Source organism: Colletotrichum fioriniae (assembly GCF_027942845.1).
Source record: "Colletotrichum fioriniae strain IMI 355084 chromosome Unknown scaffold_18, whole genome shotgun sequence".
NCBI lineage: Eukaryota > Fungi > Ascomycota > Sordariomycetes > Glomerellales > Glomerellaceae > Colletotrichum > Colletotrichum fioriniae.
This window is the reverse complement of record NW_027076854.1, coordinates 101,410-129,409: the sequence shown is the minus strand read 5'-3', so window position 1 is coordinate 129,409 and position 28,000 is coordinate 101,410. Positions and strand designations below refer to the sequence as shown.

The 28,000-nt window shown below is 52.7% G+C and overlaps 4 protein-coding genes across 4 annotated transcripts; 1 reads left to right on the top strand and 3 right to left on the bottom strand.

Annotated features, from left to right (window-relative positions):
• Window positions 1-22: 22 nt before the first annotated feature.
• N0V96_011522 (uncharacterized protein) lies at window positions 23-14,235 on the bottom strand (the record flags this gene model as incomplete). Its single annotated transcript, XM_065759300.1, has 5 exons — window positions 23-157; window positions 216-8,483; window positions 8,671-10,778; window positions 10,831-13,952; window positions 14,003-14,235. 5 exons carry the CDS (start codon window positions 14,233-14,235, stop codon window positions 23-25), a joined length of 13,866 nt encoding a protein of 4,621 aa, XP_065612022.1.
• A 9,208-nt stretch (window positions 14,236-23,443) lies between these two features.
• Window positions 23,444-25,172, top strand: SID1 (PAK- GC kinase Sid1; the record flags this gene model as incomplete). The annotated part of the gene is made up of 2 exons (XM_053193540.1): window positions 23,444-25,000; window positions 25,074-25,172. The coding sequence occupies 2 exons, from the start codon at window positions 23,444-23,446 to the stop codon at window positions 25,170-25,172; spliced, it is 1,656 nt and encodes a 551-aa protein (XP_053048858.1).
• Window positions 25,173-25,527: 355 nt separating this feature from the next.
• On the bottom strand, window positions 25,528-26,664 carry N0V96_011520 (uncharacterized protein; the record flags this gene model as incomplete). The annotated part of the gene is made up of 2 exons (XM_053193539.2): window positions 25,528-26,208; window positions 26,386-26,664. 2 exons carry the CDS (start codon window positions 26,662-26,664, stop codon window positions 25,528-25,530), a joined length of 960 nt encoding a protein of 319 aa, XP_053048857.2.
• Window positions 26,665-26,758: 94 nt separating this feature from the next.
• On the bottom strand, window positions 26,759-27,930 carry N0V96_011519 (uncharacterized protein; the record flags this gene model as incomplete). The annotated part of the gene is made up of 2 exons (XM_065759299.1): window positions 26,759-27,859; window positions 27,907-27,930. The coding sequence occupies 2 exons, from the start codon at window positions 27,928-27,930 to the stop codon at window positions 26,759-26,761; spliced, it is 1,125 nt and encodes a 374-aa protein (XP_065612021.1).
• Window positions 27,931-28,000: the final 70 nt, after the last annotated feature.

Genomic DNA, 28,000 nt, shown 5'->3' with positions numbered 1-28,000 from the left:
ATCTAATGCCCCCTATCGACCCTTACAAATCCTTCAGTATACCACCGAGTAATCCAATCAACCCTTCCGCAGTGCTTTCAGATACCTTCGTCAAGGCTCCAAAGACTCCGATGTCCATTCCACCCGCGTTGATCGAGGCTTCAACATCGAGTGTGTCCTGTGAAATATTAGATAACATGTTTGTGATTAATTTCTGGCTGAATGGGGGCACATACCGGAAATACGTCTCTGACCGCATTGTTATTCAGCCAGCTCGCCGAGCAGTCTTCTGCATTGCTGCTACTGTTGCTGCTGGTTTCATCCGTCTCGCCGAAGTTTGAAATTGGCTCCAGCGAAACCCTGCTGATTTCCGGTACTTCACTGCTTTCGTCACCGAGGTGGAGAAAGTTGACAAAACAATCGATCTCGAGCCCGGTCCATTCCTTGATCTCCCAAAGTCCGACAGTTGCATGAGAGGAAATGTAATGCAAGTCTTCTTGGACACGCTTGGCGGTCTGGAGGACGTCGAGATCTTCTGTCAGAGACACCTTGAGTGGCACCAAGTTGAGTGTGGGGAATGTGTTCGCTAATTCCTCGGTCGATGATCTGTTGGCATAGTAGATACCAAAGACAATGTCTCTCGTTCCCTGACTTCTAAGCTTCTGAAGTGCTTTTGCTGTGGCAGCGAAGAAAAGTGCTGGTAGTCCTACCCCGGCCTGGGCAGAACATTCCTGGAGACGACCAACTTCCGGGACGACTGAGCGTTTGAGGAGAGATACTCGGCTCAATGACCCTGACATATCTTTGGGACTCTGGCTCGGCTTGAGGTTAACACCATCCAGATATTTCGACCAGAATGACTTATCGTTCTGTTTGACTTCTCCAAGATGGTTCGAAGCAAGGAAAGACTTCCATGGACCCAGAGCAACTGCCAACTCAGAAGCTTCCGACTGAATTATTGCCTGCAACTTCTGCATGAGAGCCGGCAAGCTGAAGCCGTCGTACAGAGAATGGTGAATATGTAACTTCAGTGCCCACGACGCGTCGTCTTCTTGTGTCGCATTGAGTTGCACTTGCGGATAGCACTGTTCTGTTTTCATGGTTGAATCTTGTCCATCAACGACAATCCGTTTGTGAGGTCCATCAAGATCAGTTTGCAATATGATCTGGACGAAGGGCAGTGACCTTTCGCCCGTAGCGACCAAGCAAGTTCGGAGAATTGGCTCAGAGTCCACCAAGGCAGCCCATGCTGACTGCAGTTGGTCGATCTTGACAGACCCTTTAAGGCGATAAAAGAATTCGGGATAGAAAACACGGCCTCTTGCGTTCTGCCATGCGGAGACCATGTAGACTTGCATCGGGAGAGGAGCCAAAATATCCTCAATACATGACTCAGACAAGCCAGCGTTGGAAAGCAGCACTTGCGTGTCAATAGAGGTGGGTAGCTTGTATCTGGAGGCGATATCCTGCGTTTCTGGTGCAGCATCAAAATGGGTGGGAGTAGCTTGAATATGCCAGGCCATTTCCTTGATCGAGTTGGAAGTTAAGAGCGCGCGAACGCCAAGGTTGATACCCTCTTTGCGCAGAAGCGCCACAACTTTGATGGCGCTGATAGAGTCTAGGCCCAGGTTATAAAGGGTATGGCTCTTGCTAATTGACTTGACTTCTACGTTTGCTGATCGCGAGAGTACTCTCCGTATAGTGCTCTCATCCGGTGTCCACTCAGCATCGTTTCCAGATGGCCTCGTTCTTGGTGTTGATCCCGAAGACGAGGTCGTTGATGCTTTAGCGTGGAATTTTGGTAGTTGACAGATGGAAACCTGGTCACCCTCAAAGCAGAGAAGATTGTCTTCGGGTGTGTTGACAATGAACGTCAGAGCTCTGTCGAGCTGATGAAGTAGCTGCTGCGTGATGTTTTCAGAGACAAAGGCATCCTGTCCAGCAATGCGCCAAACGAGTGTGTCGGGGGTGATCTCCAACTCGGCACAGACAGCGAAGTCGGTTGCGGAAGACCCCTGAACAGACTTCATGATCTGGACGTTATCTGGTCCTGAGTTGGGGCTCTTTTGGAGGATGAAGAGAGTATTGAAGAGACGCCCGCCCGCAGCGCTCTGGGCTTTTCGCAGGGGATAGTTCTGGAACTCCGTGATATCGCCCATAGTCTCTTGAAGGTAGCGTAAGAAGCTCGTGATGGAGCCGTGAAGGAAGCAACGAACTGCTACAGTGTTCATTGTCGGGAACATCAGAGCTTGCGATTGTTCGGAGTCACGGCCAGCAAGAACCACACCGAAAGTAACCTCAAGAGACTGGATTAGAGTCGCAACTACCGATGCCCAACACGCTTGTCCCAAAACCTGCAAGCTGACAGCATAGCGTTTGCAGAATGCAGTAACTTGCTCCTGCCTGACGCTCGAGACAGCCTCTGTTCGGTGCGTGGTGTCCCTAGATAGTTCGTCGGCAGACTGCCTTTCGGGCAGTAGGGACGGCTGAGTGTTTGCGAGATATTGAGACCAAAACTTTCTTGACTGGTCGGTTGGGGTTTTTATCAGGTCTCGTAGGAACGGCTCAGTTGGCGGGCGCTCAATTGATTGGCTTTGGTAGGCGGCAGCAATGTCTTGGTGTAGGAGGGCCAGTGACCAGCCGTCGTACAGAGCATGTGAAATCGATAGAATGAGCAGAGACCTTGAGCCAGTAGATAGGAGGGATAATTGAAGTAAGTTGCCTTGCCCGCTCGCGGCTAGAGCATTCTCCTTGTGGTGTTGGATGATGGTTTGCGGCTCGTTCTGACCATTTGCTTCATACTTGCACAAAGTCGGCAAGCAAGAGTTTGACTTCAGCACAACCTGAGCGAAAGTCTGTTCCACATCCGGATCTTCAATCTGAACGAATACAGTTCGCAGTATTGGTGACCTTTCCACGGTCTGCTTCCAGGCCCTTTCAAATCTGTAAAGGGCTAGTCCATCGGCCAGCTCCAAGATGTCATGATTGAAGTACTGGACAAAGTCTGACTGTAGCATGTCTGCCATCATAGACTCTTGCAGAGGGGTAGGAGGCAAGACAGCCTCTGCGTTGTCGAGGTTGAAATGAGTTGACTCGACTGCTCTCCATAACTGACCCTTGAGTTCATCAAAGCCTGCTTGGTAATCAACCTCAGCTAAAGTTGCCTTCTTATCGGTCAAGATTTTGGACATCGCAGCGATTGTTTGCGCGCGCATAAGTTGAGACAATGTGAGCTCGTAGCCGATGTGTTTGAGTCTTGCAGAGAGCTTGACGAGATCAATGCTGTCAAGACCTAGTTGAAGCAACGCCATGTTCTCTGTGATGCTGTCTTCGGAAGCACTAGCTAGGGTGGCAATCTCTTTCCTCAAAGCCAAAGCGGTTGAATTCCACTCAAAATCTGACAGGCTCAATTCGAGCTGGTAATCTTTCGAGGTCTCGCCATCAGTGGACTCTGGTCTTGATGTCAATGGTGTGCGAGGGGATGCCGCCGTTGAAGCCTCTCTGGAAGGATTTGCGGTAACAGGCAAAGAATAGGTGGCTCTGGATGTCACGTCGACCATGGCGTCATCAATCTCTTCGAACAAAGAGCTCATCGTCGCCTCGTCGGCTACGTCTCTGTGCGCGACGATCTGGACGCGCAACTGGCCATCTGGGGTCGCGGATGCTTCGAAGGCCAGGGGGTAGTCAGAAACACTGTAGTCGTCCATGATGGACCACATGGCAGATGGCTCTGTGGAACGAGGTGCCTCAATCTGGAACACGAACAGATTCTCGAAGATAGGACGGCCTCGAGATTTCGTGCACCATTTTTGAATGTTGCGCAGCGGTACGTGCTGGAATTGCAGCACGGAGGTGTTGAACTCATGACATTTCTGGATAAGGGACAACCAAGTGTCACCTTCTTTGAGGCCGGCATAGAATAAGAGTGTGTTGAACAGCGGACCGATGGTATTCTCAATCTGCTCCAGATCAATAGATCGGCCAGAAACGATGACTCCAGTAGCAGCGTTGCCTGGAAAGTGCTTCTTGAAGACGGAGGTCCACAGGGCTAGCACAACCGACTGCAGGGTGACGTTCAGAGATCTACGCAACGTCTCCAGATTGCGTGCCGAGTAAGTCTTGGTCTTCGTGATGATAGCAGCAGCATCTCCTGAGCGCAACCTCGGAATGGTGTCGAAGGAGCAGTCACTCAGATGCTCAACCCAGAACTGGCGGCTAGAATCGTAATTTGCCAAAGGACCATGAGCGAGGGTGTCCAGAAAAGGTGGAGATGTCTCGTGTTCTTTATTCAAATACTCGGCAGACACCCATCGAAGCATGGATTCGAAGCTCGAGCCGTCGTACAACGCATGAAAGATGTGGACAATAAGGACAGTCTCCTCGCCCAGTTGAGTAACAATCAGCTCCAGAGGATTTGACACATTCCTGCTGTTCTGATGTATTAGGTCTGGAAGAGAACTGGAGAGTAGTGGCTCGATCTCGGCGGGGCTTCGGTCACGGAAATCTTTCCATGAGAGATGAGAGGACTTGACTGCGACTTGAGCAAAACCAGCAGGTGTTTGAATGAAACTAGTCCGTAAGATCGCATGCGCTTTCACCATGTTTTCGCAGGCGTTCTTAAGCTTGGCAATGGACACTGCTGGCGCAAGCTTGAGGCGGAACGCAGTGAAGTAGGCACCTTCGTCCTGATCTGACATGAAGCGCGAAAGCATCCCTTCTTGAAGGGGCGTGCATGGCGCAACGTACTCGATGTCTCGATCATCTGTCAAACCAAGCTCCTGGACGGCTAAGGATCGGTATCTGTGTTCAAACGCATAGATAAGCTGGCGTGCTTCTTGAACGCCACTGCTTTCATTCGAAGACTGGCTCTCTTGCAGAGTCTCGGCCAAATCTCCCAGACACGGGTTTCGCAGAATGACCTGGGGCGACGCTCCAACGAGACCATTCTTGCGTAATTGGCGTGACAACCTTAGGGCTGAGATAGAGTCCACACCAAGATCAAAAATATTGCTTGATAAAGATATGTTTGTGTGCTCGCCCAGGAACTCTCTCGTCGTTGATAGGACCAGTCGCTGAGTGTAATTGATTGGCTCAGAAGTTGCGCTTGAAGACGGTGACAGTTGCATCAGTTTCTCCGGGGTAAGCGTGCGGAAAAGTTGATTGAGCTGTTTGATGTCTGCCTTATTGTTTGGAGAAAGCGGTATTCTTGGAACTTGGAAGATGTATGAAGGAACCATGTACCCCGGTAGAGTATCTCTGCAGGCTTTTTGAACAGAACGGACGAGGGCGGCAGTATTTGCTTCGCTCAAGACCTGGAGTTCGCTCTTCGAAGCACCCGTTGAGTTGCAACTGAAGAACGTGACCAAGAGATCCTTGTCGAGACTGCCGTGCTTGGTCACCAAAGTAGCAACATCGCTAACTTGACGAACCCTAGTTCGAATCGAGTGGTTGATCTCTCCTATTTCCAGACGCTGACCTCTCAACTTGACTTGGTCATCAGCACGGCCAAGGAAGTCAAAGCAGCCATCGTGTAGTACTCTGACCAGGTCTCCGGTGCGGTAGACACGCTCCCCATGTCTTTCCAGGAAGGGAAATCGCTCCTGAGTCAATTCAGGTCGCTTCAAGTAACCTTTGCCAACAAGTTTCCCTGAAACACAGAGCTCTCCGACACCGCCTCTCATGACCGGAATGTCTGTGCCTGGGTGCAACACATATGATCCAACGTTGTCGAACTGTTTGCCAATATTCGATGCCCTTCCGTTCTGTGGTACACGTTGATACATGGTGACCCCGATGGTTGCTTCAGTCGGACCATATGCGTTGTAAATGACACCAATAGGGCCCCAAACATCAAGGATCTCCTGTTTGAGAGCTTCTCCTCCGGTGATGAAGACTCCTCTTGAGAGACTTGGAACCTCGACTGGATCGAGAAGACGGGCCAAACTAGGCGTCAAGTCGATATGCGTAATGCCGAGGCGCTGAATTGTACCGGCGAGGTCGTCAAGAATCAGATCCCTAGGCGCTCCGACCAGAGTCATCCCCACCGACCAGCTCCAGTACTGTTCTAAAACAGACACATCGAAGTGGAACGATGCAAATTGCAACCATTTGGACGTCTCGTCCCAGTGTCCATCAAACAGCCTCTGGAATGCCTTCATGGCCTGGACTGCATTCTCGTGGGTTATCTCGCATCCTTTGGGCGTTCCAGTGGTGCCAGATGTGTACAGACAATAGGAATTGTCTTGCACGCTTAGACCTTCGGGAGGATTGAATTGTCTGGGCTGGTGACTTAGTGCAACGTCGTCTACATGGATGACAGGCTGCTCAACGGCAAAGTCGATATCGACATTAGTCAATAGTGCCAAGGCGCCAGAGTCTTTGAGAATGAACTCCTTTCTCGCCTTGGGTGCCGAAGGGTCCAAGGCTAGAAAAGCGCCGCCTGATTTGAGAATTCCAAGAATCGCGAAGCAGGCCTCCGGACACTTATCAAAGTGGATTGCAATGGTCTCGCCAACTTTTACGTGAGGCGACAAGACATGCGCGACCTGGTTTCCCTTCTCGTTGAGCTCCCGGAAAGACCATTGTCTAGAGATCGGGTTGTCGCCATTGAAACCGGTCACAAATTCCAGGGCAATCTTGTCAGGATGAGTCTCAGCCTTGGTCTCGACAAAGCTGTGGAGGAAAGGTTCTTTGGAATGAATTGTAGGCTCCAGGGGAGGTATGATGGAGAAAATTGACGGATCAGTAGCCCATAGGTCATCTGCGGTCTGCTCCGGGCACTGGACGAGATGCCTTAGCACTGCGTCGAATTGGTCTAGCAAATGAACTGCTTGAGTCTTGGGCAAAATATCGGTTTTGAAGGAAAGACGCAGTTGGATCTTTCCTTCGGGAAGCGGCTCGACTTCAAACGAAACTGGATAATCCAAGTTGCCCTCATCGCTGACAACTTCCCATGGGAAGTCAGGGCCGACGTCAGTCGGCATTCGTTGATACACGAGTAGAGTATCGAAAACTCTTGTATTCGGATATCCAAGCCATCTCTGAACTTGTGCCAAGGGAGCATTCTGATGCTTCAGAAGCTGATTGCTGTAGTCAAGCATCTGTTGAACGAGCTCAGAGTTTGATGAGCTGTTGTGCGCGATGACAGGCAGAGTAGTGATGCATGGGAGAACAATGTTCTTTGTCTCATCGCTCATGCGACCAGACAAGACGATGCCGAACACTACATCTTCTTCGCCAAGATACGCGGACAGGATACGGGTCCAAGTGGCTTGCAGGACACCCTGGATTGATACACCGACTCTCTTCACGTTTCCGGACAGCTGCGAAAAGTCCATGCTGGAAAAGCGTTTTACAACCATCAGTTCGGGAGACTTTTCCGTCAGGGGCGTCAGGGTTGGGAACCGATTGACAACGACTTGAGCAGCCTTTTGCTTCCAAAAAGTTTCTGCTTGGCTAGCATCAAGAGAAGCTTGAAGAATTTTCGAGAGCCCATTCTCGATAGAGGCATGCTGGAACATGGGCTTTCCGGAGATATATGATGATAGATCCCGAAGAAGCAACTGCAATGAGTATGCATCGTAGAGTGCATGGTGCATAATCAGATGCATCGTTATGCCTGAAGTCGCTGATTCGAGAGCTAAGGCCCAAGGGGGTTGCGGCATTGAGCTCAAAATCTCGTGCGCAGTATCTAGTTTCCACTTTGTGACACTAAACGGCTCGGACGCGCTATTGTGAACCGTGAGACGTAGATGGCAGCGTGTGCCCGGGATCTGCACCATTGCAAAAGATGCATCTCGATGTTGTATGGAGATGAACCCTGTCCTCAGGATTTCATGGTGGTCAAGCAAGACAGCCCACGCCTTCTGAAGCAAATCAAAAGAAATGTCTTCGCTGAGCGCAAAAGACATGTAATTAAGGTAGTCTTTACCCTCTGACTGGATGAAGTCGTTCATCATAGCGGATTGCAAAGGCGAACATGGCAGAATCTTGTCGAAATCACCAGCTGAAGAGTCCCTGACTTCCCGGTCGAATTTCGTAAAGTCATATTGACGGGTATCTTGCGCGGGTACAACGTGTAGCCGAGTGGCCAGTTTCGCACAAGTAGGAAATTCGATGACGTCCAAGGCAGACAACTCCAGACCTCTCTTCCGCATCATGGCTGCAAGTTGCACTGCATTGATGCTGTCAAGGCCTAGCTGGAAGATAGTTGTGGTTTTGCGGATATTCGAGGCTGGAACCTGTGAGAGCTCGGCGATGATCGATCGGAGCTGGTCTTCATCTTGGCTCCACTCTTCGGTGACGAAAGGGACTTCTGCGTCTGACTGTTCGGTTGTCTCTGAAATCTTCTCGACTTTGAGGCGTTCAAGGGCCCGTCTTGTTTCTGGCGCCAAATGATCTCGTGTAGGAACACCGGAAGCAGGGTGGGTCGCTATGTGTTGAGCAACAAACAAGAACGTGTCGAGCAGTCCAATGGCGGCTTCTTGTGTCATGAAAGGACTGCACTGAGGTTAGTTTAACGTTCTCCTTGCCAGTTAGCGGTCTGCGACATACCTGTTAGAGTGAAGTCTAACGATCATCAGGTCACGGACCGGGGACGGGACCAATTCACAAACGAGAGGTACCTGTACATTTCCCATTAGCTCTTTCTTTCCTCACCAAGTTGGATCGACCATCGAAGTCAATACTTACATCCATGGTACCATTATCCTCAACTAATTCCCAGATCCCAGAAGCACGATCTGGCCTAGGTTGCTGAAGGAGGAGAAGCGAGTCAAATAGCTGTCTACCGCTCTTCGAAACCTGATTTTGAATTGAGCGCAAGGGGGTGAACTGATGCTCCAATAGGCGAGGATTGATGTTCTGAAATGTCTTGAGGAGAGCTGCACTTTCCGTTGATGACGGGACTTCGACTCTGACAGGCAAAGTATTGAAACAAGGAGCGACTAAACGGTCAATACCATCCACTGCCAGAGCCCTGCCGCTCATGACGTTTCCAAAGCAAATATCTGACTCCTCGTATACCAGAGTCAGGAACACAGACCACGCTGTCTGGAAGTATGATAGAACCGAGACGCCCGAAACCTTGCACATAGTTTGCATTTGGCCGAGGGACATAACAAGCGGCTTTGACGTGACAATAGTCGTGGCTGACCCAGGAAGTTGAGAGCCCCCAGCTGAGAGAATGTGCTGAGTGGGCTTGAAGGCTTCGAAGTGGTTCTTCCAGAAACTGCTTGTTCCATCGGGTGATTGAAGAATCTCTGCCAGAATAGGCTCGTACTCCAATGGAGCCGGGAGAGTCTTGCCGGCTGCGAGCTGCTCAACCTCCGCAAGGAGTGCCTCCATTGCCACGCCGTCATAAAGCGCGTGATGACAGGCAAATGAGAGGTAGTCATCTCCTGCTATCCTGAGGATAGCGAGTGAAAGCGGTGGGATTTTCGAGTCTACTGCACCGGGCAACCCTTCCGCGTGTTGACTGGCTGCTTCTTCCAGACTGCCTACCTCAATCAGGCCCCACGCCATGGGCACAGAGTCTAGCACAACTTGTGCTACGGCACGTTTCGGGTCTCTAGTAGACACAAAGCATGTCCGAAGGATGCCATGTCGGTGGTGCATATGCTCCCAGTGGCCCTTCATGTCCGTATCAGAGATGTGTAGTCTGAAGATCATCTGGTTTGAGTAGGTTGACCCTGTCGTTGATGAAAGCATGGCCTCTTGAAGCGGGGTGCATGGCAGAACCGAAGAAACCGATTGCCCATCTTTTGTAAATTCTCGCTTGACTTCGTCAATAAACTCTTGAGGGAACAGCGTAGAGCCACTAGAAATTGTGCTTGAGGAGGTAATCGGTGTGTCGGCAAGTATCTCCTGGGCCAAGCGAGCTATGCAGCCTGTCCGAAGGACCATCGAGACTGGGACTCTTCGGCTGAAAGAAGCTTGCAAAGACCTCGCAAGTGAGATTGCGGATATAGAGTCTAGACCAAGAGCAGCAAAAGGCTGCCATCGAGCAATTTGATCTGCCGCGACTTTGGTAGTCTGGGACACCGCCGTTCTGATTGTTCGTTCCTCTTCAGACCAAAACTTTTCGTCTTCCTTCTGCTGAAGAGAGCCTGCAGCGCGGTCGATGTAGTCTCGATCTAAGCCGCGGAAAGATGCTTGAAGCCTGGCCCTGTCGACCTTGCCACTAGATGTCAACGGCACGGAACTGATTGGAACCAGGTAGCTCGGGACCATGTAGGCAGGTACGCGGGATTGAAGAAGGCTGAACAGGGTATTGTTTGCTTGGAACAGTCCTTCGTCGATAGGCAAGGTCCTAAAGCCATCATGGGATTGTTGAGCAGGTACATAGAACACAGCTAATTGAGACGTGGTTGCAGTTGCGTTGCTGACGATGACTACTGCGCTTGACGTAACAATACTAGAGGTCGTGAGGATGCTGCCAATTTCGCCAGTGTCAATCCGTTGTCCACGTAATTTCAGTTGGTCATCCATTCTTCCAAGGACCATCAGAGATCCATCTGCAAGCATTCGTCCCATGTCGCCTGATCGGTAGATTCTACCGAAATACGGGTGGTCGAGGAACTTGGAGTCAGTGAGACTCTTCATCCCCAGATAGCCAGCTGCAACTTGGTCTCCTCCAAAGCAGAGCTCGCCAACACAGCCAATGGGAACTGCTTCGTTCGCTGTAGAGCCGAGAACAAAGGTCGAAGTGTTGTCAAATGAAAACCCAAGATGGTCGATGAAGTCTCCGGGCTTCATCTTCTTGACTGTGCAAATGTTTGTGGTTTCGGCCGGGCCATATCCTACAAAAGTGATTAGCTCAAAATCAAGCCTGGAAAGCAGTTTGAAGCATACCTTGATATAGGAAGCCGGTCCATTTCTCTGCAACATGTGCAGTCATGGGTTCTCCGGCAGTAACAAGAAAATTAACTGCGGGCACCTTGCGAGGGTTGACCAAAGAAGCAACCGTCGGCGTCATGCTGAGATGAGTGCAACCGAAAAACTGGATGGCACGCTCCAAGTCCTCAAAAAGGGTATCATTGGTACCAGAGCACAGACATGCTCCAATCTTCCAAGTAAAGAAAATCTCAAAGACTGAGACATCAAACGCCTGTGAACATGCTTGGAGGAAACGAGAAGCGTTGCTATGGGGGTATATCCTGGATAAAACGTCGAGGTTGCTCACGATATTCTTCTGTGTGACTACCACGCCCTTTGGTGTGCCTGTGGTTCCAGACGTATAGATGACATACGCTGGTCGTGAAGGGTCTGCCGACAAGCCCAGGTTATTCTCCATGGTGCCGGGCATGTCGATTGACAGGGCGTCCACAAATTGACAACTGGAGAGATCGCCTAGAGTTGTGGAGATAGCCGCATCGGCAATACAGATTGTGACCTCGGCTTGTGTCAAAATGAGCCGGATTCTGTCATTCGGGGTGGTGGGTAAGAGAGGCAAGTATGCGCAGCCAGCCTTGAGAATACCCAGAATGGCGGCATACAAGCAGACTGACTTTTCCATGATTATGCCCACAATGCCGCCCTCTCTCGCGCCTAGCTTACGAAGAAGCCTCGCGATTCTGTTAGCCGAGGTATTCAGGCTGCTGTACGACATGGTGTCAACATTTCCATCATCAAGAGATCTTGCGAATCTGATGGCTGTGGCATCAGGCGTGGCACTTGCCGAGTGCTCAAACATTGCCGCCAGATCCGGGACCGTAGAGAGAGTTGCAGGATGGGCGTTGAAGATGGAAGTGAGCTCTGGGGGGAGTGATCCCCCGATATTCTCCACTTGGCTTTGAGGCTCGAGTATAAGGTGTGAAACCACCGAGTCCAACTGTTCCATCAGAATCTCGGCGTGTTCTGTCGTAAATGCGGTGGTGTGGTATGTTAGGCGACAAACCGAGCTCTCAGCGGAAGGCTCAACTTCGACCAGAAGGCTGGTCTCTAGAAAGTCCTGATGAGACATTTCCCGAATACGTCCCTGTTTTGCTTGCTGACTGTAGAGTGACTCTTGATAGACAAACAGCACATCGAAGAGGGCGTCCCCGAGGTTTACGCCTGCGATTCTCTTGATGTCTGCCAACGGCAATATGCCGTGTTGTAGCGCGCCACGGTTCGTAGCCTGGATGTGGCGAACAAGGTCGACAATAGTCGCAATCCCGGCTAAGTTGACTCTCAAAGGCGTTGTCATGATACAAGGTCCCATGATGCGCTCAATGCTCGTTACCGGAATGGTCCTGCCTGACGAGACTGAGCCAATTACAAGATCCGTCTGTCCTTGCAACCCGGCCCAGAGCCACAGCGTAGCAGCTTGGAAGAAGACTTGAGGGTGGCATTGAAGACGTGTCGCGGTCTCCTCCAGGGCGCTTTGCGAAATGTTCATTGTCCTAACTACCGTCTGAGTCTCGACGGTATCAGCAGGGCGGCCCATGAGACGCGGTAGGTTATGTCGTTGCCAACCAAGCAGATGATCCGCCCAGAATTCACGTGCCTCATCCATGCGTCTTTGATTAGCAGGTTCCGCATAGAATCTGGAAACGTCTTGGAACTGCGGTCTGGTTTCGGGTACTCCGCCGTCGACCATTGTAGAAAAGTCTTTGATCAACATATCGGCCGACCATCCGTCGTAGAGGGCGTGATGCATCTGGAGAAGCACGCTTGACCCAAGGTCTTGCTGGCTTTCCAGAATTTGGACTCTGAGAGGACGCAAGTAATCCTCATCAGAAGCCAGACAATAATTCTCGTCCAGTTGGGGGACAATTTGAACAGAAGACTGAGGAAGCTTGCTGTAGATGATTTGTGCGAACCTGCCATCAAGTGACGCGAACCCCGACCGTAAGATCTCGTTGTTCTGTGCAATCTGGTATGTCCACTGCAAAACTTCCTGCGCCGTAGTTTTTGCCGGAAATTGAAGCTTGATCCAGTTGCAATAGGCCTGTGGATTGGCTGATGTCTCTGCTAGCATTGAGTTTTGCAGAGGTGTGCACATTTGAAGGCGCGTAATTCCGTCTTTCAAAGAAGTCAGGTCCGCTCGTTGCTCCAGCACCTGGTCGATGTGTATCTCGCAGGGATCGCTGTGACTAAGCGCGTGGTCTTCTTGGTCTGTTGTTGAGATTGATCCCGACGCTTTCAGAGAGGCGAACAGGGCTGAAAGAGTCTTGAAGCTGAGGATGTCCGTAGCTGATGCTTGGAAACCGCCTTCCCGTAAAGCTGAAGCAAGTCTGATAGCCTTTAGAGAATCAATGCCTATGGATGCAAGAGAAGCCGATGGAGGAATCTGAGAACCGAGAAAGTTTGATACAATTGACAATGCCTCCTGTTCTAGTGGGCTGACCGCTTCAAAGTGGACTTTCGGTTGCGATAGTGTCGATGTCGTGGTTGTGTATTCGTTCTTGAGTTGCTTCCGGTCCACCTTGCCCGAGGGCAACCTGGGGAAGCTTGTCTTGATAACGATATCACCGGGGACCATAAAAGACGGGAGCCATGTACGGCAAGTGTTGAGAATGTCTTCCACGTAATCTGCCGGAGCAAATCCTTCATCAATGGCGCAAAATGCAACCAAGATCCCCCCAAGAACCATGGCAACAGCGCTGTGGCAACCGGTGGTTCGCATTGCCGCTTGCTCCACTTCGCCGAGCTCAATTCTCTGGCCGCGCAGCTTGACCTGCCCATCTGATATCCTCCCAAGGCATTCCAGAGTCCCATCTGAGTTTATAATGGCTTTGTCTCCGGTGCGGTAAACGCGGCCGTAGGGAGTATCAAAAAATGCCGCATTCGTCTGTTCTGGCCTGTTGAGATAACCGTTGGCGAGTTGATGTCCTCCTACGACAAGCTCGCCGAGTTTGCCTTTTGGAAGTATGTTGAAGTTGAAGGGGGAGCCGTCCTCGGGAATGGCGACGACAAAACACGAGACAGAATCCAGGGGAAACCCGATATTCGAAGAAGGACAATCCGTAGGGTATCTTGGTCTAAGTGTGCTACGAATCATTAGTTTTCTTGGCGTCAATATAGACATGAAATGACTTACCAGTGGATTGCAGCCTCGGTTGGGCCGTACATGCCCCATAACATGCTGTCCGATACATTGCTGCCGCCAAATTCGCGGACAACGGACTCTGTCAACATCTCACCAATCGTCAGAAGGAGCTTCAGACAAGGAGCGTTTTGTCGCGAGCGAAGGAGACTGCCGGCGACTGTAGGCGTCAACTCGCACGCATCAACCTGCAAAGTCCTGATGACATCAGGAAGGTCGTTGAGCATGCGACCACGATCGCACGTAACTAGTGTTGATCCACGAAGAAGAGGGAAGAAAATTTCGAATACTGATACATCGAAAGTCGGCGAGGCAAATTGAAGGAAGCGCCTGAAAGTTGGAATATGCCGACCATGGGCGAGAAGACTTTGTGTTGCAGCGTCGTGCGAGACTCCTACGCCTTTTGGCGTGCCGGTTGACCCAGAAGTGTACATGACATAGGAAAGATGCTGAGGCTCAATATGCCTGATTGGGAGACTTGGTGATGAATTGGGAGCATCAATGACTTCTTCGTCGACGATTAAGACAACCCTTTCCGCATCGTCTCGGGGAATCTTTGATACCAAGGCGCGTGTGACAAGAACGACTTTTGCCGATACGTCTTGGAGAATGAATCTGACTCTCTCAGGAGGTGCATCTAGATGCAAAGGGCAAAAAGCACCGCCGGCTTTGAGGATAGCCAGCATCGCGATATACAGATGTGAGCATTGGGGGATGAGTATCGGGATAACAAAATCATCCGACACGGAGGATATCGCCGGCAAACGAGAGATCCGCGTTGCTAGGGCATCCGCGGCATCATGGAACTGAGCGTAAGAGAGAGTTGACTCTTCTCCATGGCTATTGAGTGAGTGAATCGCTGGCAGCGATTCATCTGATGTAAGCTGCACAAGTTGGTGAAGCAGGCGAGGTCCCGGGACCCGAGTTGGGTGAGGATTCAGGATAGAGAGCTGGGACTCCAGCTCGGCGTCGGTCATGTTGGCCTCGTCGTCGTTCAACAAGAAAAGATGCTATTCCCAAACTGATGAGAAATTCTCAGTGGCTCTCCTAGAAAGCTGTAAGAAGTGGTCCGATGCACACAGCTCTTGATTAACCGTAGCATTACAAAGGGTATCCAGGTATTAGTCGGGGCCCTCTTTTCAACGGGAAGCGCACGACGGTCAATGCGCCCGAGTCCAGATCAAGATGGACCTGCAGCTAGAGGTCCAAGAGACCACGCGCTGGGACAGGTCTTCGTCCAATAAGACAAGTGATGATTCACAGATCCGGTCATGTAACGGCGTGGTTCCTTAGTTGGGTGCTGAACAACATGCCATGGGGGTAATGCGAGGGGTTGACACGGGGTCGGCTGCAGGTCTACTGGCCTGTAAGATTGCAGCAATTACTCAGCTGGTGGGAAACGTCGAGCGATTCTGCAGCACAATCCAGAAAGGTCGCCAGAGCTTCGTGTGTCGATGATGAAATATGGAATCGTTCATTCGTGGATGATGACGGCGTGTTGGCGCGAGCTGCCTAGCTCAAGACGGCTCGGCCCTGTGCGTAGGGCTATCTGTGACCTGTGCGTATGTCGGGCGTGTGACAACTCCCGGTGCGACGGTAGACTGACAAGGAGATACAGGGGAGGTAAGGAGCGCTGCAGAATAAAGATATGGATTGTTGGTGATCTACCACTGGTTGTCTCTTTGTATGGGCGTATATGCGTGGGTGTGCGTATGTGTGTGTGTGTGTGTCCGCTGGCTGAAGAGCTTTATCAGAAGCGCAGACTAGACAAGCTACCGCGCTTGCAGCACACAAAGAAAACGACCGAGAGAGTCCCCCGCCCACCCCCCGAGCGGACCCTGATGTGGCTGACGGGGGCAGCGTCAGGTGTGTTGGTCGCCTTGGGCGACTTACACACAAGTTCCTGGTCACCATCCGTAAGCTTGAATGGTTATGACTTGTGAGATTTCCATCCCACGCTCGTTTCCAGGTTTGGCGGAGGATGCACAAGTTTGAGGCCAGGCATCGGCCCTCCAAATTACTGAAAGAGAGGACCCAGATGACGGGGGGGGCATTTCCGGCGCTTATGGCGTCATGGCTTAATAGAGCTCGCCGCGCTGCCCGAGGGCGAAACGCCGCTCCTTGCTATGAAATAAGCTTCGACGGCCCGTTCAGTGCTCTATGACTGCCTCAGCCTGGACGGCGTTTACTCGGATGTGTAACGTAAGACCGGAAGTCTGCGGACACGACTACCGCTGCAGTGGCGAGCCTGCACGGCATGCCGATGGCCGGCAGCCTTATCCGATCTTGTCTTCAGGCAAAGCTCTTGACAGCTGCTGTGCACCATGGAACCCGTTCTTCGACATGCATCCCCGCCCGCAGTTGAATCAAGTGGGAGCGATGTTGCCGCCTCCGAGGCACTGGCTTTGGCGGGAAAAACGGGTTTCGAGCTTGGCCGGCCGCCGGCCGTCTCCGGTAAAAGACGTCGAAGCCCCAAAGCTTGTAGCTGCTCATGTATCACGCTCCGCAGCCAACAACCCACGACGGAATTTCTAACGTCGGATGAAGGCACGGCAGGTTCGGATTAAACATGTGCTGGGATTTTGCAGAGATGCATAAGCAGGGCGCGAGATCTGACGGCGCATCCAGAACAGGCCATTTTCCCCCAGACGCCACGCCATGATCCGCGTCGATGCTCGGCCATGTTCGCGGCGGCTGGCCGATCTCGTCTGACTGCCGGATAACGGTTTCTATAAGCGGCAAACTCTCCGGGCACTCGCCTCTGGAAGCCATCAAGAGGGCGGTACGGAGGACGACGGCGCGGGGCTCTTTTGGGGAACCACTTAACCACCATGTCACTGGTAACTGGCCGAGACGACAAGATGGTGGTGGGAAGAAGGCATCTGGCTGGTCAAATTTCGCCTGCACATGGTGGTTTTATCTGGATCGCTTCGTCTGTTGCTTCGTCTGGTGTGGTATCCACAGGTAGGCATGAGCCGGCGGGATGGTATGTACTGTGATCAGGAAGCATATGTTATGAATTAGGTTCATTCCATGTGCGCACGCAGGCGAGTCGGAGCAACAAGCTGTAATAGTCGCCTAGTATGTTTGTGTTTCGATCTCTGGATGCGAGGGATGGGTTTGGAGAATGACCCTGGCCAAACATAGGCGCCGGGAAGAGAGGCTAATGGAGAAAGAGTCGCCATCTGGCCGTGGGGTTACTGTCACAGGTCTGCGGTCGTGTCACATCTCCGACCCGTCTACGTGGAGGGGCGATGTATCGCTGTAAGAGCCAAAGACGCGAAGTGTGGCCCAGATGTGGGGGTAGACTGAGTCGAAGGCAGTACGTAATTCAACATCGGAAAAGAACGGCCAGTGCCTTTGAAGACCGTACTAGATGGAAAGGACGAGTTCCACTCATGGCCTGCGAGAGGGTTGAAAGAGGCCAGCACTGAAGTGAGTACGCGTCCATCGATGGTGAGGACAGGGTAAGGCAGTCTCTAGGATGCGGTCAGTAACTGGCGGTGGTCAGCATACTGAGTCTTGGGAATGTCCTGAGAGGCAGTGGTTTGGGTTCAGTTCCCAAAGAGTCCGAAAGAGCCAGCCAGACGTCACGGGAGGCTGTCTGGATTCTGCAGTCTGCAGCTTGGTGAGCGTCCAGCGTCCAGATCCCGGCGGCGATGCCCCAATACCCGTTGTATCCCCTCCTTCGGAAACATGGCGACTCGGCGAGCTATGGGATGGCTAGGGATGGCTAGCGGTGGGATGGGAAGGGACGGAGGTTTGGATGATGTCGGTGGATGTCGCCAGCGCGTCGTGGTGGATGGATCGGACGGGTCCAGGGAATAGAAAGTGTGGGTGGATGAGTGGATGAATGCCGCAGGACACGGCGAAGGAAAGTCTAGGTTGACTACCTACTCGGGTATGGACTGGATAGTATTCTCGGGTGCGAGAGGGGCGGCGGGATTGAGCCGTACTCGGTGGTTCTTGGTCGGCAGTCGGTGGTGCTCGTGGTATTGCAGAAATGGGATTGGAACCTTGGTAATACTCCGTATACCTCACGGGCATGGCGAGAGTCTGTCTGGTTGAGAAGTAGCTGCTTTGGCGAAGAGTGAAAGCGAGGAATAAGGCAAGTTGGGTAGGCAGGCAATGAGCAAGTGCAAAGTCGGTTATGCAGTATGCGTGCGAGATGTCCCATCAGGCTCGGGGGGCAAGATATCCGTACGAATATTCTGTGCTCCGGGAGTATTCCGTACCTACCTTACCACTTACCTACACAAGAATAAGGGCAAGAAGGGACCATCATGCAGAACTGCTGAATGGACTGAAGTGCCTGCCCGGTGAATGCTGTGTGCGAGTTTCGGCAGACGGGCGGGTGGGAATCCATGTGAAGAGATTTTCTCACCTTCCCTGTCTTGACACTTCTTGCCTGGTTCAGACGAGCTCGGAGGGACAGCCCAGAGTGACTTCCTGCCTTCCCAGTTCTCACCCAAAGTAGCACGGCAGGTGTCTTCTCTGGGGTTCGGCGAGTGCTCCTGCTGGCTCCCGCCTCCTCCTGCTGCTGGCTGTCGCTGCTCCTGCTCGGGGCTGCTTGTTGTCGGGTCCTCGTTTGGCCCGACGGCACTTTCCCATTTGCAGCCAACTGCAGTCGGGTAAGGTACAACTCGCAAGTCTGCACCTGCGTGCCTGCTCAGGTTCGCGGAGAACTCGAAGAAGTGAGGTAATGTACCTTCAGGTAACGTACCCAAGTTAAGGTACATGTGCATTCAGCGTGCCATGGAACGCCCACCTCATGCTCATGCTCATGCTCATGCTCATGCCCATGCCGCATGTCGAATTTTTCTTCAGGTGCCGGTTCCCTGCCTGCCTGTCACTGTCTGCCTGCCCGCTTTCGCCCTCCCTGCGTCCGACATTTTTCTGTCGTTGTCACCACCTACTTTACGGATACATACCAGGTAGTGGACGGATACCCGTGCTTATTTTACCACTCACAGATGCAGGAAAGGCTGTGGATGATCGCCAGTGGATGCGTGGTGGGTTTGACGCTAACTATGCCATGGATTTCGCGGATTCCTCATCCATGGGGTGGCTCATGAGTCCCGTCCTGGCAGGGAAAAAGCCTCGTCAGGACCAGGGCTTAGGTTCATCGAGGGTCGGACGGGGGCCATCGTGGCATCGTCACTGGGCCCAATACAGCAGGTACGTACGCCTTACCTAATTAGACCCGGATCTTATCAGATTTAGATAATCAGATCATCAGATAACTCGGGCAAAATGATGCCAACCGCGCCAAAAATTCCCGCAAAACCAGCAAAACCGTACAACCACACTTAGCACACCCACCCAATGTGCCAATCTTGAATGAGGTGGTCCCAGGCTAAAAACCCCACTGCCGCAAACTCCGACGAGGCGACATATCCTCGGTTGACTGCTCTCAGCCATTCATTCTCCTCAGCCATTCGTTTTTTGTTTTTTGTTTTCCCCCTCTCCTTCCTCTGGAATTTTTTTTTTTTTTTTTGGCCAATTCTCTGTGCGTCTCATTCGCATATCGAACCACAAATCTAATACACTTCCCAGCCGCTGCAAAGCTTTGAATCACCTCAACGCTCGCCAATGGATCCGGGGGGCTCTTGCGAGAAACCTCCAGTGTTTCCCCATATCTCCCATTGCCCACGTTGTCGCCTGCAAATCTGGCTGTCCACAGCTGCCCATCCTCCGCCTCGACTCCGGTCTCCGGCCCGCAATCTTCGTGATACGCCGGAACAGGATGTTGCTTTCCCACTTCGCTTACCCGTACTTGACATTGTGCACTACATCCTTAAAGAGGCAAATTGATAGCCCTCTAGCATACTAGCTAGGTACTACCATACTGTTGGTGGCTGTCTTCCTCAAGAACAAAGTCCTCAAGGTGAAGGTAGCTAGTGGCTGTAAGTCACTGTGTGCTATGTGGCATGGATAAGGTAGCTCCAGGAGAGGAACGTACTGCAACGGATTCTTTCCACATCTTGTCAGATTAGATCCATCACCAAGTGCGTCTTGGAAGGAGGCAAAGTACCTCATTCTGCATAATGCCAGGGCTCACACTACTGCGCGTGTGAGTATTCATTCATTCACGCTCTCCTCTGCGCTAAGGCAAGGTCCTCTCCCAGTACTACGCAATGGGCTTATGGATGCATTCTAAAAGTCTCGTACTCTGTACAAGTACGCATCTCCAGTGCTCGGGGTTGATGCCGACACACCCCCCGGAGCCCAGCAATGGCACACCTTGGAACATCAATCCCGAGGTCTTCTCGTGAACCCCCCGGTCTCACTGCCCGCTCTCGGAGCAAAGCTTTACACCATCTCAACCGCCCGACTCATGTTTTCTTGGTGATCCTGCCGCCTCCACAGCGCGCATTGGATCGCAAATGCCCCGGTTTTTCCACCACCCGTCAAGTTTCTGGGTAACCATCCGCGACGCAACCTGCATCTTGGCTCCCTTCTTTTCGAGCTTCGAGACTTGTTCGACAGACACGCAGCAGCCATGCGGTACAATCAAGTGAACGAGCAAGACACTGAGTTGCAAAAGAAGACATTGACTTAGTAGGCAGGAACTTTTGACAACGTCAGGTACGCCGTTCTTGCCACGGATGATCTTTCTTAACAGTTTCGCGCGTAACCTTGGGACACTAAAAGTTGCTTCTCCTTTGGCCCTGTTTCGTCCCCGAAAGAAGAAGCCTCCACCAGCGCATGAGTTTCCATTCTTTTACCTTAAGGTACCTCAGTACAAGGAGGGAAAGAACGGAGCAGGTAAGGTAAGGTAAGGCAAGGTAAGGTAAGGCATCCGTACGAAGTAGATACCTCCAAACAAAACAACGTAAAGTTCCAGGTTTTGCGTGTACGAATACGTAGGTACACGTACCTGAGGCATGCAGCTAGAAAAGACACAGGTACTCCGTACCGTGGAGGTACCTATGGAAGGTTCGCGACGTCAGGAAGGCTGCGTAGGCCTGTTCTTAGCCTCCTTCCCTCCTACCTGGGACGGCCTTGAACCGAAGGAAGGAAGGAGGGACCTGAGAGATTTGATCTTATCAGATCCGAAGATAACCCCGAAATCGCATCATGACCCCTCCCCCGACTCCACTTGGACGTGCAAACTGTTCATCATCGATTTTTTTCCTTCTCCTCTTGACCTGTCATCGTCTCACCCCTCCCTCCCTGTTCACTAACGTATTTTTTTTTCTTGGTCCCCTTCGCTTCCCACATCTTCGTCTCTCCTGCATCTAGGTCCCCCGTCCGATTTCTGCATCGCGACCAATTTGGAGTGGGTCTTACTGGCACCATCGATCTGCATCGTCGCCGACAAGTTTCTCGTAAACCGACGGCTTTGGCCTGGCCTACTGCACGTAGCACAGCTACTACGCCCGTGAAGTTTCTTCAAACCACGTCTCGATGTCATCGCCCTAGTCCGGCGGCTTCTAGTCTCAACGGCCAGTGCCCGGGCAACAACCCCAAGTACTTTACCGATGTGAAGCATCCCAATGCTAGAGACAATCGAGACAATATCATAACAAGATAGATACGAGGTACGATGAGACGAATAGACACAAGCTCTCAGCGAAGCGAGGACTCGCAAAAGTCCCAGATACCAGGAATCACGGTTGAAATCGGACTGAAGAAAAGTATCGATCGATACCTTGATTGCCTCGAACTAGCATCAGCTGAGCCTTTCCAGGGTCCAGTCAACGTCGTTGTCATCCCCGCGTTGGGAAAACTGTTCGTTCGTCGGGTCGTCTACTGTCCATCGTCTCTAGGCGCTCGCTTTAACGCTCAAGCCGTCGTCAAGTCTTCCTCAATCGCTTCGGTATTCTCATTCTAGCTTCTGTGCCTCCGGTCCATCCCTCCCGTCCGCTCCACTCCTGTGGCCCGGCACATGCAAACGAGCCAGCAACGCCAAGGCGTGCGACCGCCGCTCGCCGCTGCTGATGCTGGACACCATCTCTGACGGATTGGTTCAATGATTATGGGGTCCTGTTCTTCATTTCTTTTTCCGTCCTCGTGCAATCGACAATGCAGTGCTGCTCTCGACCTTACCTTAATCTTCTCCGTCAACCGAAGTGCATCTGCCACTCTTGTCTGTGTGTACATACGACCCTTCATTGCACCCATCATCCACTCGCCCACTCAAGAAGTTCCTCCATTCACCAAAGGACCACTTACACCACCTATGTACATACGAATACAAAGTACCAAGGACATTAGCTTGGCATGGGTTCCAGTCTGCGAGACCCAGACCAAGACCCAGGACCCAGACCCTCCCAGGGCATCCCTTACTAGCGAGCCCATCTCTGGAGTCAGCCCGTTGCGACTCTGTCCCTGGCCCCAGGCCCTGGATGTGGAAAGGCGTCCGTTGTGGATGGCTTCTTGCTTTGAGCCGAGCTGGCGCTGCACTATTTGCGCCCACGAGGTACGCCAATACCTATGGCAACCACCTATACTACTCCGTTCCGTCACTACCCACGGCATTCTACGCAGCTCTTCTCCCAAGAGAGATGGGCCAGGGTCTTGTCCTGTCCTGTCCTTCATAGGCCTTCTCCGGCAGAATGACAGGATCACGGCACCGACGTTGCCCCATTCGCGCGAAGAACCGAATGTTGCAATTTGAGTAGACTCCTCCAAATACGTCTAGTCCCCAGCCTCTGGGGCGTGTAACCAAACGACAATGTACAGAGTACGGATACCCCCTACCCAGTCCTAATCTCCATCTGCTCGTTCGTGAGCTCCGAGGCGAGGGTCCAGCGGTCCAGCGGTCCAGCTTTGAACTTGTCGGTCGATCACGCCGCCTCAATGGGACGCGGGCATCCATCGACGTCTGCCCGTTTTACATATTAGCCCCTCGGTGCCCCTCCTCTGCTTCTTGTGCGTCTCTTGATTCTTCTTCACCAGCTCCCACTTCTCTCCTCAAGCCTTCTCTCAACCGCCCATTCAACCGGTGGCCCATCTTCATTATACCCAAAGGCTTCAACCAGATACGCCACTCTTTGAGAGTCGATGACGAACAGTGTGGCTTGAGACTACTTTGGATCAATCACAAGGAAAAAGCCAGCATTAGACGAAAAAAAAAAAAGGTTCTAACCACACCCAAAAAAAAATACCCCGCGCAGTTTCGCACCCGCATCCCACTTTTACACCGGGCTTTTATTCAAACCGTCTCAAAATCGAAAAGTAACGCCCTCAAGGTCAGTTGATGTGCTCCCACTCTTCCGAAAGAGTGAGATTTCAAAGGTCATGAAGCTGATGGTTTTAAAGCCCCTGCTCTTCCCGCTCAGTTGCATTGTCACTGGCACATTGATCGACCCATTCGCTCGTCAAATAATACCCCCAGCCGCTGTTTGCGACTTGTCTATATACTCAGCTCACGCACACTTACACCAAACCACGTAATTTGAACCCCCACCACCACCACTACCTATCATCATGTCTCCTCACTGCGACTCGCCGACCAACGGCTCCGACGCCGGCAGCGGCTTCTCTTCCTACAATGGCAACGGCAATGGCTACACCAACGGCAACGGAGCCGCCCACCAGAACGGCAACGGTGTGAATGGCCACCAGAATGGTGCCTCCCGCATCCAAAAGTCCCAGTACCTCCAGCCCACCGACCACAGCGATATCCACGACCTCATCTGCGTTGGCTTCGGCCCCGCTAGTTTGTCTGTTGCCGTCTCCATGCACGATTTCCAGGAGGCCGGCCGCCAGCTCACTCCCGGCTCAGCCGCCGCCAAGGTGCTCTTCCTCGAGAAGCAGCCGGCCTTCGCATGGCACCCGGGCATGCTCCTTTCCGGCGCTCGCATGCAGATCTCCTTCATTAAGGATATGGCCTCCCTGCGCAACCCTCGCTCCCAATTCACTTTCCTCAACTACCTTCACAGCAACGACCGCCTGGTCGAGTTCACCAACCTGGACACTTTCTTGCCCGCCCGCGCCGAGTACGAGGACTACCTGCGCTGGTGTGCTCGCCACTTTGACGATGTCGTCGAGTATGGCCGTGAGGTTGTCTCCGTCTCCCCCGACCCTCAGACTGCTGGCAGCATCAAGACCTGGACTGTCAAGTCCCGCAACATCAAGACCGGCCAGGTCAGCTCCTACCAGACCCGCAACGTCCTGATCGCCAACGGCGGCCAGCCGCGCATCCCCAAGGTCATGCCCGCCAACCACCCCAAGATCATCCACTCCTCTCAGTATGCCCAGCTCGTTCCCCAGCTCCTCAAGGACAACTCGAGACCCTACAGAGTCGCCGTCATCGGTGCCGGCCAGTCTGCCGCCGAGATTTTCCGCGACGTCCAGCGCGCGTACCCTAACGCCAAGACGTGGATGGTGATGCGCTCCGAGTTCCTCAAGCCCGCTGACGACTCGCCGTTTGTCAACTCCATTTTCAACCCCTCTTACGTCGATGAGCTGTACCCCAAGTCCCAGAGCTATCGCCGCTCTCTCATCAAGGAGGCCAAGGCGACCAACTACGGCGTCGTGAGACTCCAGCTCATCGAGGCCCTGTACGAGATGCTGTACCACCAGAAGCGCACCCTCGGCTACGACGAGCGCAAGTGGCCCCACCGCATGCTCTTTGGCCGTGACATCACCCAGGTCACCGAGAGCAAGGAGACGGACCGCCTGCAGATCCACGTCCGCCGCCTCGAGGACGCCGCCGGCGACAGCCTTGAGGATGGCTTCGTCAACCAGCTGCCCGGTGATGAGGTCCTCGACGTCGACCTGATTGTCGCGGCCACTGGCTACCAGCGCAACGCCCACATCGATATGCTCCGCGACAGTTGGAACCTGCTTCCCGAGATCACCCCCGCCGGTAACGCCAGCGAGCGCGAGCTTGTTGATGGATGGGAAATCGCCGGCCCTGACGCGACCTCGGGATCGAGAAAGCTCGAGGTCGGACGCGACTACCGTGTGCGATATGCCCCTGGCGCTGTGGCGCCCGATGCTGGTGTTTTCTTGCAGGGATGCTGCGAAGCGACCCACGGAGTAAGTTGAGCCCCCCCACCCCAACATTTCACACCACTTGGAACATTGTGACTGACGAGCTTCCTTTCAACAGCTGAGTGATACCCTTTTGTCAATTCTTGCCGTGAGATCGGCCGAGGTTGTCGACTCCATCTTCCCCTCTACTCCGAGGGCCAAGACCGTTTCCAACTAGACGTGTTTTCTTTTAACGACTTTATTCTTATTAGAGAGAAAGGGATGGGAAAGACATTTACTTCATGAGTCTCTTCTTGGATTAGTCATTGGCATGGGACATGTGTACCTGACGACATCTCTTTGTGTGTGTGCCCTTGGGCGGGGTTTTTTCAACATCTCATCGGAACTTGTGTTGAAGAACTAAAAAAAAGACATGGCGCGGAGTTTTAGCTGTTTTTTCAATCGATTTCCATTATTCCTGGTTCAATAAAGCTTCAACTTTTTTTTTTCTCCCCTTCGAGACATCGCTGGTCCCCATCGAGCGAAACTGCTTCTACATTTCTGATATCTTTGGCCCTTGTTGATATGATGGTTTATATGGAATAGTTATTACTGTACAATTGTGCGTCATTGTGTTCAACCCAAGCCATGAGTTCTTCATATATCGCGCCATTCTCCGTCGTCATGGGATACAACACCTGATTTGGCCCGGGCGGGAAGGTTTGATGCTGAGATTGTTGAGAATATGATGTAGACGGCGTGTTGATGCTGCTGCTGACGTTCGTTACGTCGTCTGACGTTAAGCCCGGGGTAGAAGGACCTCCGCTGATACCACCAGCGCGGGCAGTATAGACAGCTTGACTGTCTAGTCGCAAATTCTTAACTATGGATTGGAGGTCTTTCAGGACGGCGGCGCAGTCGCGAGCGTAGTTGCTTTCCGTCTTGGCCTCTTCTTCAAAGATACCGATGGCAAAGTTGACGTTAATATCGTCGGGCTCCGCGGCCGGCGAGAAGACGAGAAGCTCTTCCAGCATGAGAATAATAGCGGCGTTGAATATGTAGTGCAACCCCGCTTGCAAGAACTTGCGAGTACCACCGTTGAGACCCATCAGCCAGCGAGCGAGGTACAAGTTCCCATGCGCCGCCTTGGAGCAGGAGCTTATGCGGTCTGCGTGGTGCGAGAATTCCCAACGGCGGTCTGAGGTGATGTAGCGCTCGGCAAAGGTCTTTTTAACGGCAGCGAAGAATATGGGGCGGACGACAAGGATGAGAAGCTGCAGGTTCCGGGAAGAGTTGGAGTTAGTACGGGGTTGCGATTGTCTTCTCTATTTCCAGACTAGGAGAGGGGGGGTGTCGTGAAGCGGAAGGGAGGGGGGCGCGTATAATCCCATCCTTATTCGGAGGAGCAGCGCAGGGAGGAAAAAGAAGGCGGCAGGGCAAAACAGGCTTACCTGGTTGTATGCCATATGCAGGAGACAGCATGAGGGATCGTTACTTGGATGGGATGTAGACATTTGCAGGGTAGGTGGTAGTGATGACTGCCAGCTCCCGAGCAACTGCAGCGCTCGGTCGATATGCCGCGCCGCACCTCCGGGACCACGATCCCAGGGGGCGACTCTATACGTGTTGCAGACAATGTGGCCCGAAATGCGGGCCAGCTCGACGTGGGCTCGAAGGCCGGCTGCAGGGGGTAAAGACCCTGGCTTTTCACTACACGGGGGAATGGCCATTGTGTTAGATGTGTGCCTTGTTGCTTCGACAGGAACCCATCATCCGAGGTCTCTATCGGGTAGGATACCAGGGGATTGGGACGGGGAAGGGAACTTACATATCATCGCAAGGCAGTGGTAGCCGGATCGCATCGTCCATGATAATAGGAGGACGGCCCATGAGACAGCTCAGCCAGCGATCGAGAATATAAAGAGTCCAGAAAACGCGTTTCCCTCGCTCGTCGACCCAGCCACGGTGAGCGCCGTGCATGATGGATATGTGCATGGCATTGCTCACGTAGACGTATGCTGCATCGCGGCGATTCATCTCGATGAGGTAGAAGCCCATCAGTGCTAGAACAGCAACGTCACTGATGGTATACCGGGTAATATCGAGAGGGTTGCCGAGGAGCAGGCGGGCGCGGGCGAAGTAACTCTGGCTCAAATCTTTTGGGACCGGTATCGAACTCGCCGTGGTATTCGCCTGACAGGCGACGGCAAAAGCGGTATGGTAGAATGCAAGGTGACGATAATTGTCGGAGACAACCTGTTGAGGGGTCCCGGACGGAAACACATCGGACTTCGGGTCGCCGGACACGGTGGGAGCTTGGACGGTGGGCGGTTTGCTGAGATCGCCCCACCAGTAGATACCGCCGCACGGGAAGCTGCCGTTGCCGTCTTGGATGAAATAACGGAGATTGCCGAGCATAGCAGTCATTTCGTCCCGGGAAGGCAGTGCGAGAGGGTCCGCGTTCGACTCGACCTCTATGGGACGAGAGTCGTAAGTCTGATAACTGCCGAGAGAAGAAAGAAATGTTAAACCGTTATTTGGCGTAGGCGGTAGCCACTGCGGGTTGAATGCAAGTGGCAAGACGGTGGACATGAACTCCTTGAGATAGTCAAGGAATGTTGCGCCAGAGGTCTCGCCAAGAAAACGGGTTCTTCCATCCTGATCGTGCAGTGGACGTCCATCGGCGGTCTCGGCAACAATCTCGTTACTCGCTTCAGCGTAAGAATCATGCGGCTCTGGGGGTGTGATGGACGGAGCCGACCCGGCACGAGACCCCTTCACGTCGGCATCCTGTTGCAACAGTTGCTGTCTCGCAACGTCGTCAGGTACGGCAATCTGCAGAGCCCGTTCTGCGATCTCAAGCTTCCTCCTCAGATCATCTAGATCGTTCCTAGCGACGGAGACTTTCTCGATCACGGTGGGATACTGGCATTCTCGTGATGAGCTGCGACATTGGCGGCACGGCCTTTCACCGGAGCATTTGATGCGGCGGACATTGCAGCTGTTGCACCTGTGGATAAAGTTCAGTACGTTGAGTGTACGGTATGAGACAGCGATGAGATTATC